The sequence below is a fragment of the Oncorhynchus mykiss genome, chromosome 18, assembly GCF_013265735.2.
Source record: "Oncorhynchus mykiss isolate Arlee chromosome 18, USDA_OmykA_1.1, whole genome shotgun sequence".
NCBI lineage: Eukaryota > Metazoa > Chordata > Actinopteri > Salmoniformes > Salmonidae > Oncorhynchus > Oncorhynchus mykiss.
The window spans coordinates 58668198-58681793 of NC_048582.1; the positions used below are offsets into that span (position 1 = coordinate 58668198).

A 13596-nucleotide genomic window follows, 5' to 3' on the forward strand; every position below is an offset into this window, starting at 1 on the left:
GCTGGTGTGTTTACGGACATATTCAATCAATCCCTATCCCAGTCTGCTGTCCCCACATGCATCAAGATGGCCACCATTGTTCCTGTTCTCAAGAAAGCTAAGGTAACTGAACTAAATGACTAGTAGCACTCACTTCTGTCATAATGAAGTGATTTGAGAGACTAGTCGAGGATCATATCACCTCCCCCCTGCCTGTCCCACTAGTCCCACTCCAATTTGCTTACCGCCCCAATAGGTCCACAGACGATGCAATCGCCATCACACTGCACACTGCCCTATCCCATCTGGACAAGAGGAATACCGATGTATGCTGTTCATTGACTACAGCTCAGCATTCAACACCATAGTACCCTCCAAACTCATCATTAAGCTTGAGACCCTGGGTCTCGACGCCGTCCTGTGCAACTGGGTTCTGGACTTCCTGACGGGCTGCCCCCAGGTGGTGAAGGTAGGAAACACCTCCGCTACACTGATCCACAACACTGGGGCCCCACAAGGGTGCGTTCTCAGCCCACTCCTGTACTCCCTGTTCACCCACGACTGTGTGGCAATGCACGTCTCCAACTCAATCATCAAGTTTGCAGACGACACTACAGTGGTAGGCTTGATTACCAACAACGACTAGACAGCCTACAGGGAGGAGGTGAGGGATCTGGTGGAGTGGTGCCAGGAAAATAACATCTCCCTCAGGAGATGATCGTGGACTTCAGAAGATAGCAGAGAGAGCACGGCCCCATCCACATCAACAGGGTCGCAGTGGAGAGGGTGAAAAGCTTCAAGTTCCTTGGTCTCCATCCGTCTATCTGTCTCTCCGTTCGTCACACACGACATCTCAGACAGCACTGGCCCAATTTTGATGAAGCTTGGGTGAATGATGCGTCTTGCCATTTACAAAATGACACTGATTGGCACAAGGCGGGAGCTCCAGTAATTAACTTTTAAATATCCCTTAAGGTCCTTGTGTAATGTGAAATTGTACCATCTAGCACAATTGTCCTTTGTATATTATTTATATATTAAATGTTCCCAAAAATATTTTTGGTTAGCGCACACTGCGCCCGGCCCGCCACAGGAGTCGCTGGTGCGCGATGAGACATCCCTACCGACCAAGCCCTCCCTAACCAGGACGAGGCTAGGCCAATTGTGCGTCGCCCCACAGACCTCCCGGTCACGGCCGGTTACGACAGAGCCTGGGCGCGAACCCAGGGACTCTGATGGCACAGCTGGCGCTGCAGTACAGCGCCCTTAACCACTGCGCCACCCGGGAGGCCAGGATTGAAATGTGTGAGTCACACCCTGGTGGCATTCATAAAGTATGTCTTTGTGTCTACAACTTGAAAACGGAACACCATTGAATTACACCCTAACCAAATAAAATGTGTTTATGAGTTGTGAATCCCCCTACCATCTCTGCCTAGCATGTGCACAATACTAAAATGTCAAGAAATATATTTGTTTGCTGGAACATGTAATATATCCTATACTTATTTGTAGGACTTATTCAAAACTGTCCATGAATATAATACAATTTTTAAGAGAAAAGTAGGCATATCAGATTTGAAATATATGACTACATTGGAAAAATTGAGAAGAAGTGGAATAGTAAAATGAGTGTGGGTAATAACAGTAGTGTTGTTGCTGACAAGCACACCAATTACCCTATATTGTAGCCCATTGTTAAGAATGAGAATTATTCCACTGATCAGACTAAATAAATAAAATAAATAATATGAAATCGATTTATAAAGCCCTTTTTATATTAGCCGTTGTCACAAAGTGCTGTACAGAAACCCAGACTAAAGCCCCAAACAGCAAGCAATGCAGATGTAGAAGCACAGTGGCTAGGAAAAACTCCCTAGAAAGGCCAGAACCTAGACATGGCCAACCAGGAAGGATATAACCCCATCCACTTCGACAAAGCACAGACCCACACCACTAGAGGGATATCTTCAACCACCACCAACTTACTTTTTTTTTCACCTTTATTTCACCAGGTAGGCTAGTTGAGAACAAGTTCTCATTTACAACTGCGACCTGGCCAAGATAAAGCATAGCAGTGTGAACAGACAAAGTTACACATGGAGTAAACAATAAACAAGTCAATAACACAGTAGAAAGAAAAAAGAGTCTATATACATTGTGTGCAAAAGGCATGAGGAGGTAGGCAAATAATTACAATTTAGCAGATTAACACTGGAGTGATAAATGATCAGATGGTCATGTGCAGGTAGAGATACTGGTGTGCAAAAGAGCAGAAAAGTAAATAAATAAAAACAATATGGGGATGAGGTAGGTAAATTGGGTGGGCTATTTACAGATGGACTATGTACAGCTGCAGCGATCGGTTAGCTGCTCAGAGAGCAGATGTTTAAAGTTGGTGAGGGAGATAAAAGTCTCCAACTTCAGCGATTTTTGCAATTCGTTCCAGTCACAGGCAGCAGAGAACTGGAAGGAAAGGCGGCCAAATGAGGTGTTGGCTTTAGGGATGATCAATAAGATACACCTGCTGGAGCTTGTGCTACGGGTGGGTGTTGCCATCGTGACCAGTGAACTGAGATAAGGCGGAGCTTTACCTAGCATGGACTTGTAGATGACCTGGAACCAGTGGTTCTGGCTACGAATATGTAGCGAGGGCCAGCCGACTAGAGCATACAGGTCGCAGTGGTGGGTGGTATAAGGTGCTTTAGGAACAAAATGGATGGTACTGTGATAAACTGCATCCAGTTTGCTGAGTAGAGTGTTGGAAGCTATTTTGTAGATGACATCGCCGAAGTCGAGGATCGGTAGGATAGTCAGTTTTACTAGGGTAAGTTTGGCGGCGTGAGTGAAAGAGGCTTTGTTGCGAAATAGAAAGCAGACTCTAGATTTGATTTTAGATTGGAGATGTTTGATATGAGTCTGGAAGGAGAGTTTACAGTCTAGCCAGACACCTAGGTACTTATAGATGTCCACATATTCTAGGCAGCGAACGGTTGAAAAGCATGCATTTGGTTTTACTAGCGTTTAAGAGCAGTTGGAGGCCACGGAAGGAGTGTTGTATGGCATTGAAGCTTGTTTGGAGGTTAGATAGCACAGTGTCCAAGGAAGGGCCAGAAGTATACAGAATGGTGTCGTCTGCGTAGAGGTGGATCAGGGAATCGCCCGCAGCAAGAGCAACATCATTGATATATACAGAAAAAGAGTCGGCCCGAGAATTGAACCCTGTGGCACCCCTATAGAGACTGCCAGAGGACCGGACAACATGCCCTCCGATTTGACACACTGAACTCTGTCTGCAAAGTAGTTGGTAAACCAGGCAAGGCAGTCAGTAGAAAAACCGAGAATATGGTGATTGACAGAGTCGAAAGCCTTGGCCAGGTCAATGAAGACGGCTGCACAGTACTATCTTTTATCGATGGCGGTTATACTCGGCCTTCCCTGAGACAAGGCCGAGTGTAGCCCACGAAGATCTCCCCCATGGCACGAACCCGAGGGGGGCGCCAACCCGGACAGGAAGATCATGTCAGAGACTCAACCCACTCAAGTGACGCACCACTCCTAGGGACGGCATGGAAGAGCACCCGTAAGCCAGTGACTCAGCCCCCGTAATAGGGTTAGAGGCAGAGAATCCTAGTGGAGAGAGGGGAACCGGCCAGGCAGAGACAGCAAGGGTGGTTCGTCGCTCCAGTGCCTTTCCGTTTACCTTCACACCCCTGGGCCAGATTACACTTAATCATAGGATCTACTGAAGAGATGAGTCTTCAATAAAGACTTAAATGTTGAGACCATGTCTGCGTCTCTCACATGGATTAGCAGACCATTCCATAAAAATGGAGCTCTATTAGGGAGAAAGCCCTGCCTCCAGCTGTTTGCTTAGAAATTCTAGCGACAATAAGGAGGCCTGCGTCTTGTGACCGTAGTGTATGTGTAGGTATGTACGGCAGGACCAAATCGGAAAGATAGCATTATATGGGCTTGCTCCTTTGTAGGTTAGCAGTAAAACATTGATATCAGCCCTAGCCTTAACAGGAAGCCAGTGTAGAGAGGCTAGCACTGGAGTCATATGATCACATTGTTTGGTTCTAGTCAAGATTCTAGCAGCCGTGTTTAGCACTAACTGAAGTTTATTTAGTGCTTTATCTGGGTAGCCGGAAAGTAGAGCATTGGAGTAGTCTAATCTAGAAGTGACAAAAGCATGGATACATTTTTCTGTATAATTTTTGGACAGAAAGTTTCAGATTTTTGCAATGTTACGTAGATGGAAAAAAGCGGTCCTTGAAACAGTCTTGACATGTTCCTCAAAAGATAGATCAGGGTCAAGAGTAATGCCGAGGTCCTTTACAGTTCAATTTGAGACAACTGTACAACCATCAAGATTAATTGTCAGATCCAACAGAAGATCTCTTGGTTTCTTGTGACCTAGAACTAGCATCTCTGTTTTGTCCGAGTTTAAAAGTTTAAAAAATGCCGCCATCCACTTCCTTATGTCTGAAACACAGGCTTCCAGGGAGGGAAAATTTGGGGCTTCACAATGTTTCATCGAAATGTACAGCTGTATATTGTCCGCATAGCAGTGAAAGTTAACATTATATTTCCGAATGACATCACCAAGATGTAAAATATATAGTGAAAACAATAGAGGTCCTAAAACGGAACCTTGAGAAACAGCTAAATGTACAGTTGATTTGTCAGAAAGTAGCACTAAGGTCTAGAAGCACGAGAACAGATGCAGAGCCTTGGTCTGACGCCATCAAAAGGTAATTTACCACCTTCACAAGTACTGTCTCAGTGCTATGATGGGGTCTAAAACCAGACTGAAGCTTTTTGTATAGATAGTTAGTCTTCAGGAAGGCAGTGAGTTGCTGCGCAACAGCTTTTTCTAACATTTTTGAGTGGAATGCGAGATTTGATATAGGCAGATAGTTTTTTTATATTTTCTGGGTCATGTTTGGCTTTATCAAGAAAGGCTTTATTACTGCCACTTTTACTGAGTTTGGTACACATCTGGTGGATAGGGAGCCATTTATTATGTTCAACATAGGAGGGCCAAGCACAGCAAGCAGCTCTTTCAGTAGATTAGATGGAATAGGGTCCAGTATGCAGCTTGATGGTTTAGAGGCCATGACTATTTTAATTAATGTGTCAAGAGATATAGTATTAAAAAACTTGAGTGCCTCCCTTGATCCTAGGTCCTGGCAATGTTTTGTAGACTCAGGACAACTGAGCTTTGGATAAATATGCAGATTTGCTTAATAATGGTCATTATCTTTTCATCAAATAAGTTTATAAATGTATCACTGCTCATGTTAATGTAACTACTTAGCTTCGGCTGGTGAATGTCCTGTAGAACCATCTACAGATATAGCGTTCGGGATAAAAAAGTTGAATGAAAAAAGTTAAGCGAAGGAAAAACTAAAAATATAAACGGTTATTAAAAACAAATGTCTGTTGAATGTATATATAAATCTATCTATAAAATCAGAACTGGAATTTTTCCTCAAAAAAGGTTATAAAAGTATGCTAGACATTTATATAATAAATCATACATAGTTTGATGTTTCTGTGACAAACAGTGAATTAGTTATTGATTTTTACCGCTTTAAAATTGCATTTTATAGATTTGATGTATTTCTATTAAATCAAAACGAATTTTTCCTCAAAACAAAGGTTGTAAAAGTATGCTAGACATTTACAGAATAAATCATACATAGTTTGAGGTTTCTGTGACAGTGAATTAGTTATTGATTTGTACTGCTTTAAATGGCATTTTATAGATTTTATGTATTTCTATCAAGTCAAAACTGGAATTTCTACTCAAAACAAAGGTTGTATAAAGTATGCCTGACATGTATAGACTAAATCATATCTAGCTTGATGATTCTGTGACAAACGGTGAATTAGTTATTGATTTTTACATTTTAATTGGCTTCTGGCGAATGTCTGATGAATGTCCGAATATGTGAATATAAAACCAACTTTACCTAGGTTACACTTTTGGGTTCACAAAATAGACAAAATAATTGTCATAGTTACAAATCAGGTCACCCTACCAAACTATCCTGCTAAACATACTGTAGGTCTCTATCTGCTGCGTTTTCGTTGACACAGCCTAAATGCCAATCACCAAACGAGGGGAGTAATGCAAGTGTGGATTAAATCAACCAAATTGTGTTGAACACACTAGACATAAAACAGCAATACCGTGCTAATATTTTTAGCTTTATAAACTCAGCGGAGAACGTTCTCTCGATTCAACGCCACTCTGATATTGAGGGGCGTTTCTTTAAGACATGCATCCCATCTCTTTGGTCCCTTACGTATCTAGACCAATCATATGCTTCAATGTGCCGCGATTTATAGTGATGTGAAAGGTCAGGAAAATTATAGAGGTTTCTCTCGTTAGGTCAAAATGTAGGCGCAGATGCTTCGATTTCAAAACGATTTGGAGCAAAGCTGAAAGGTTAATGGACTAATTAGAAAAATAAAAGCAGTACTTTTCAATACAAGATATATAGTGTGCCGTGAGAGCGCGAGAAAAAGGTACCATACGTGTGCTTCCGTGTATGATGAGTGTCGCTACCGAACCGAAACAAAGTGTGAATAAAGTCAATACAATTTGCCCCACTATTTGAATTAAGTTACAGCGTATAAACATATCGCGTAATTATCACACAATTCACAAATCTTAGAAGCGGTTCAGAAAAAGACAGGAGAGTATGAAAATAGGCTACAACTGCTTCTCCAACAGAAATCCCCGATGACAGTTATGATAACATGGCGACGTTGGCTAGGCAAGCCCATGCGTAGAAACACGTCATCGGGTATAAGGCTCGTCACGTGCCGAACTGCGCAAGTGCCAGCCGACAACGCAAAGGCACTGCAATATTTAAATACGTTTTTTACTAAAATAAAATCGTGTCAGTTTGTCACTTTCACGAGGTTGGACTAACATGTTCAAATACTTAAGACATTGGCTCGAATTTAGGTTGTGCCTTTAGGGCTTCCGAGTGGCGCAGCAGTCCAAGGCACTGCATCTCAGTGGTAGAGGCGTCACTACAGACCCGGATTCGATTCCAGGCTGTAGCACAACCGGCCATTTTTGGGAAACGCATAGGGCGTTCTTTAACTGACTTACCTAGTTAAAGATTTTTACTTTTTTTGGAAAATTAACTAAAGGAATTATTTGTCACTTCTCTCATTGACTTCTAAAAAAAAACCTGCGTTCTCAGAACTCGCACAATGTTTCATATCTGGGGTTAGAAAGTCTTCGGTTCAGTTCAATTTCTCTCCTGTCAAGCGTGATACCATGTTCAAACTACAAACAATCCAAGACAATTACCACAATGTGCATTGACCAATACTTTTAGTTTGTAGGATAGGTGGAGCAAAGTCCCTGAAAGGTCTGTGCACGGCCCTGGTGTCTCGGTTAAACTGTGGCAAGCAATGACTCAGCAGCATTCAAGTGCGCATGAACCACACTTCATGTAATTATCCACAACAAGGAGGAAAGAGGACATGGAGAGGCATCGTTGTCATCAGCCAGCAGTGCAGCCTGCCATTAGACTGCTGCTATGGATATGGGAGAAGCTGGTCTGGGAAATAAGCAACTACTTTGGATTCATCCCAAATGGCACCCTATTCCCCATGTAGTGCAGTACATTTGCCCACAGCCCTATGTGCCCTGGTCTTAAGAAGTTCACTGAAGTAAATAGAGTGCCATTTGGGATGTAATTGTAGGCCTCTCAGGGATAGTCAGGTGGTGGGGGAGAACAGTGGCTTGTGTCAACAATTAAGATTCTTCTTCCACATGTTCAGGTTGCCATTATTGGTAATGTGTAGCCTATCAATCATGCCCAAGTTGAATAATTATACTTGTCTCATGCCCCTTGTCTATGAATTAGCCCCTTATATTAAAAGCAGTTTTTTACCGTGTAAGCACTATTATAGTGTTAACATCAATCAGTGGTTCAAACCACACACAACCCAAGACAATTTTTCTGTTGTATCTCTGATGAAAAGCAAAACAGCAGTGTAAAGGAATGCAATTCCAGTTCAATTTTAATGCGAATTTACAGTGCAAACAGAACTACAAAGCCCAAAATTACTCAACACATCAAACCACTAAGGAGTTGTGTGTGTGTGTATATATATATATATATATATATATATATTAGTTAGGTAAAAACAAGTTAAATCAACATGGTTAAAACAGGGCTCTAGGCAGCACAATAACACTATCATTATATCATTATGATTACTCTTCATTCCACATGTCTCAAAGAAACAGCTAGTGCACTGCCCAGTGTGCAATCCCAACACATGCAACAACGGGAAAGGGTCGTGCAACAGGAGTCAAAACATAACTGAACTCAGAGTTTCAAAGCTTTGATGTGGTTTTCAAAATGGTATTCATGTTAGTAGATGTAACTTAACTGTCTTGTGTTTTGTTTCAATGGAGAACATCTCAATGGCTTGGTCAGCATTGGTAGTAGTGGGGTGTTAAAACTAAGAATGTTCTCTCTAGTGACTAGTGTTAGTGATTCTGTCTGTTTTCAGCCTTTCCTTATTCTACATTTGAGTCTTCAAGTATTTAATTTAATCCTTCACGTTTGAGCAGGAAACCTCAGAATATACATCACTCTGCATCTCAAAGCCCACCTGATTTCCATTTTAAAGCACTCCTTTTGACCAGAGAACTAAGTAGGAAAGTAGCACACTAAGTAGGAAACAGGGTTCCATTTGGGACGTAAATGGTGAATAATAAACTTCCCTCTCCTAGGAGGACATTTCACCATGCATCCAGAACGGCAGAAAATGTAGTGTTGAGTATCCTTCTCATTCACTTTCAACTTCACAGCAGCCTTGCCTTCTACAGCAACTTCAATAAATAGATCATTAATAACTTATGTCCTTCAATCTCCGTGTCCATCAATCTACTACAGCATGTCAGGTTTTTAAAATCACAAGCAACTAGTGATATTTTTGTAACATCTGTATAAAAGTGTTCAGAAATTCCAATACTTCAACATTTCACATTAGTAATAATGGAGAGAAAAAAAAATCAACACTATAGTATTTACTATACATAAAGACAAGGAGACAAATTAGGAATTAGTAAGAAAAAGGGAAAATACGAGGGGGAAAATACATTTTTAAAAAAGCAGATGGTACATTCCACACTTAGCTTAGTGTGGGGGGGAAATCAGGGATTCCATAAATATATTCATGTGTATTAGTGTATAAGTCACACATCCCATGTTAACAAAAATAACGTCAGTCACATTTTATTCAAGTTTTGGTCTTTGTACTGGTTAGCTATGCGTAGTGATGTCATTAGTCATATACTGTACATTGAGTGAGCATATTGTTCTCCCTTCAAGCATCACAGCCACACACTCCCCGGGCATGCCTAGAAAGAGCTAGTTAGGGAACTAAGTGTCATATACAGTTCCCATAGATCTATGTACAGCTACGTAACAAGAAGGCCAGGAGAGGTATCATCCCTCTGGATGGTTTTTATTCATCTATTCAGCTCATCTCAGGTGTGTTTCAGGTGCCATGCAGAGTTCATTTACATTGGCAGGAAAAGGAGGGAACACCAGAGGGAGAGGATATATAGCAGGAAAGGTGTTTCTAGAACGTTTTTTTCCTTATAAAGCGCTTGCCTCCATCACAGCACTGCTCTCAATTAGATAGCATAACTCTCTTCCCTCTCAATCTCTCTACAGCACTTAACCTACAAGGCAAGGCAGAGCGCCAAGGAGAGTTCCATAGTGTTTGTTCAGCTAATGTTAAGAAGTGCTGTACTAGCTAGCTACCATCTGTGTAAGTAGAAGCAGATTGCCAAGGATGACAGAGCAAGCAGAAGGCATTAAAAACAAAACAAGGAATGTTAAGGTGTAACTTCTGTCACTGTAGTAACATACTTCAAAGGAATTTCACATAAATAAATGAAAAAATATGCCCTTTGCGGCACTCTATGACAGACCTGCTGCTAAAGTAGCAGACTAAACTAAATTCAGATTTACACTCAAACGAGTTTAATCCGCTACTGCTAAAGGTGACAGAACATATTTTCTGTCACCCAATTCGTCTCCTGAAGGGTGTGGGGTGAAGGTGGGGGAGGTGTAACAGAGGAATGAGAGCGGGAACAAATCATACAAAGACAGCGAGGGGAAAGAGCATCATTCATTCTTCCACACTGAGGAGAGGTTCCTGGATGCCTTCCTCTCCCTTTCCCCTAAGGGGGCCACTCCATCACTCGCGGGAACGGCCTACGATAGCCAGGATGTAGAGGAAAATGTTGATGATGTCGGTGTAGAGGTTGAGAGCGGCAAAGATGTACTCCTCTGGACTCAGAGCCAGCTTCTTGTTGCCCAGGAGGAGCTGGGTGTCCACAGCCAAGAACTACAACACAGAACATGGAGTCAGGAATAATTACTTCGAGGCAATCAGTCACGTAGGAATGAATCGTAACTCGTGCATACAGATCTGAGTATTTTGGTATTTTATTAAGATCCCCATTAGCTGGTACAAAAGCAGCAGCTACTCTTCCTGGGGTCCACACAAAACATGACATTTTCTGTATTAATATACAAGAACAGCTCAAGGACAGAAATAGCACACGTAGCCTACATATCAATAGATACACACAAACTCTCAGTCAAATAGGGGAGAGTAGGTACATCCTCAGGATTTGCAGGTTAGGATTCAGCCCGTTATGCTGATTTTCTGAAGCCTCAAGTTCTTAAAATGTTACCAGTGATGTTCTGCCATACTGCATTAGCCTGAAATCATCATATACACTATACTGAATAAAATATCAATCATTTAATCATGTTCTCGTCTTTAAATTGTCTTTCTTCATCTCCGCTCTCCTTCGCGTCCCACAACCTTATGTCACCGTTTCCTTGCTTTCCTCCAGGCATCATTACAGGTCACTGGGCCCGCTTTTCCACCCCTCCTTTCCAGATGTCCTTCCTTATTTTTTAAATTTAACCTTTATTTAACTAGGCAAGCAATTTAACAACAAATTATTATTTACAATGATGGCCTACCCCGGCCAAACCCGGACGACACTGGGCCAAATGTGCTCCGCCCTATGGGACTCCCAATCACAGACGGATGTGATTCAGCCTGGATTCGAACCAGGGACTGTCGTGACGCCTCTTGCACTTAGATGCAGTGCCTTAGACCGCTGCACCACTCGGGAGCCTTATTCCTCCATCCTCACCAACACCCTGTCCTCTCCCAATCCCCTCTCTCCATCCTCACCAACACGCTGTCCTCTCCCCCAACCCTCTCTCTCCTCACCAACATGCTGTACTCTCCCCATCCCCTCTCCATCCTCACCAACACTGTCCTCCCCATCCTCACCAACACAGTCCTCTCCCCATCCCCTCTCCATCCTCACCAACACACAGTCCTCTCCCCATCCCCTCTCTCCATCCTCACCAACACTGTCCTCTCCCCATCCTCACCAACACAGTCCTTTCCCCATCCTCACCAACACAGTCCTTTCCCCATCCTCACCAACACTGTCCTTTCCCCATCCTCACCAACACTGTCCTCTCCCCATCCCCTCTCCATCCTCACCAACACACAGTCCTCTCCCCATCCTCACCAACACTGCCCTCTCCCCATCCCCTCTCCATCCTCACCAACACTGTCCTCTCCCCATCACCTCTCCATCCTCACCAACACTGTCCTCTCCCCATCCTCACCAACACACAGCCCTATTCCCATCCCTTCTTCCCTCAGAATCCCTTTATACTGCCTTGGTTTAAGGTGAATGAGAGTTTTGGTGAGTCTGACTGGCTCCCATCACTGACTGATGGCACCACTAAGGTCATTTTCTTCCCTTTTCAAGTTTCCAAAATGTAGCACCGTTTTTTTAATTCTTGCTTCGTTCCCACTTTTCCAGTCTGCAGATGAAATTGTATGCTGTTAGAGCTCAATGTGTATAGCCCTGCCTCAACCTTCTCATTTTGCAACCATCCCATTGACCATACAAGAAAAATTGCAAATGTACTAGATAAAACAATAGAGACCCTCTATAATAAAGCTGTCTCTTCCTGGGATTAAACTATGCCACGTCTCATTAATATACTTATGCAGGTGACACAGTGGTGGTGGATGAGTTGACTGCCCACCCGTTACAAAGCTGTTTGAGCAATTTGAATAAAAACTGCTATTCATATGCAGCCCATTATTGATGCAGTCAAGTGACTACTTACACAGGTAAAGAGCAGGGCTCCCAGGGAGGCGTAGACGATGTGGAGGATCCTGTGGCGGATGAAGATGCAGAGGATAGAGAAGAGCAGCAGGACGATCAGACACACGAACAGAACACCCCGGCAAGAAGTGAAGTCATACTTGCTCTGGATAGGGGTAGAAAACAAGGAAATTAGGGATTGTCAAGGATTGTTATTGAGTTGAGGTTAATGCCTCCGCAAGTTCCTCAATTCTCACAGGTTCAAAACATAGTTCCTCAATTGTCAAGGCTATGGGCTAGCATGTGTTAGTTATAGCATGTGTTAGTTATAGCATGTGTTAGTTATAGCATGTGTTAGTTATAGCATGTGTTAGTTATAGCATGTGTTAGTTATAGCATGTGTTAGTTATAGCATGTGTTAGTTATAGCATGCGATAATACATGATAGTAATAGTACGTGATAGTAATAGCACGCGATAGTATGTGATATTTACAGTACGCAATATTTACAGTACGCGACAGTAAGTGATATTTACAGTACGCAACATTACGTGATATTGACAGTACGTGATATTGACAGTAGTAAGTGATATTGACAGTACGCAATATTTACAGTACGCGACAGTAAGTGATATTTTCAGTACGCGACAGGAGATCTTTACAGTAAGCAATATTTACAGTACGTGACAGTAAGTGATATTTACAGTACGCGATAGTGATACTTACAGTACGGGATATTTACAGTACGTGAGTACGCAATAGTAAGTAACATTTACAGTACGCAATATTTACAGTACGCAATAGTAAGTAACATTTACAGTACGAGATATTTACAGTACGCAACTGACTTTCAGTACGCGACAGTAGGAGAACTTCACAGTAAGCAATATTTACAGTACGTGACAGTACATGATATTTACAGTAGTTGACAGTTCGTGATATTTATAGTACGTGATAGTAAATTATATTTACAGTGCGCGATAGTAAGTGATAGACAGTAAGTGATATTTACAGTACACGATAGTAAGTAATATTTACAGTACGTGATACAGTAGTAAGTGATATTTACAGTACACGATATTTACAGTACGTGACAGTATGCGATATTTCCAGTACGCGATAGTAAGTGATATCAGTACGCGACAGTAAGTGATCTTTACAGTACGCAATATTTACAGTACGCGATATTTACAGTACGTGATATTTACAGTACGTGATATTTACAGTAGTAAGTGATATTTACAGTACGCGATATTTACAGTACGTGACAGTACGTGATATTGACAGTACGTGATATTGACAGTACGTGATATTTACAGTGCGTGATAGTAAGTGATATTTACAGTACGTGACAGCAGTAAATTATATTTACAGTACGCGACAGTAAGCGATAGTGTGTGATA

At 42.2% G+C, this 13596-nt stretch overlaps 1 protein-coding gene across 3 annotated transcripts in view; it reads right to left on the minus strand.

Moving 5' to 3' along the window:
* Positions 1-8019: 8019 nt before the first annotated feature.
* LOC110496608 (protein lifeguard 1) overlaps positions 8020-13596 on the minus strand; it is a 31803-nt gene continuing 26226 nt past the window's right edge. For 2 of the 3 annotated variants that reach the window (XM_036953372.1, XM_036953373.1), the window contains exons 6-7: positions 12216-12359; positions 8023-10386 (exon numbers count right to left, since the gene is read on the minus strand). In XM_036953372.1, the coding sequence (XP_036809267.1) occupies positions 10237-10386; positions 12216-12359 (294 nt within the window). In that variant the 3' untranslated portion in view covers positions 8023-10236. Of the gene's footprint in view, positions 10387-12215; positions 12360-13596 lie in introns of all 3 variants that reach the window. The other variant, XM_036953374.1, reaches the window with a different exon arrangement.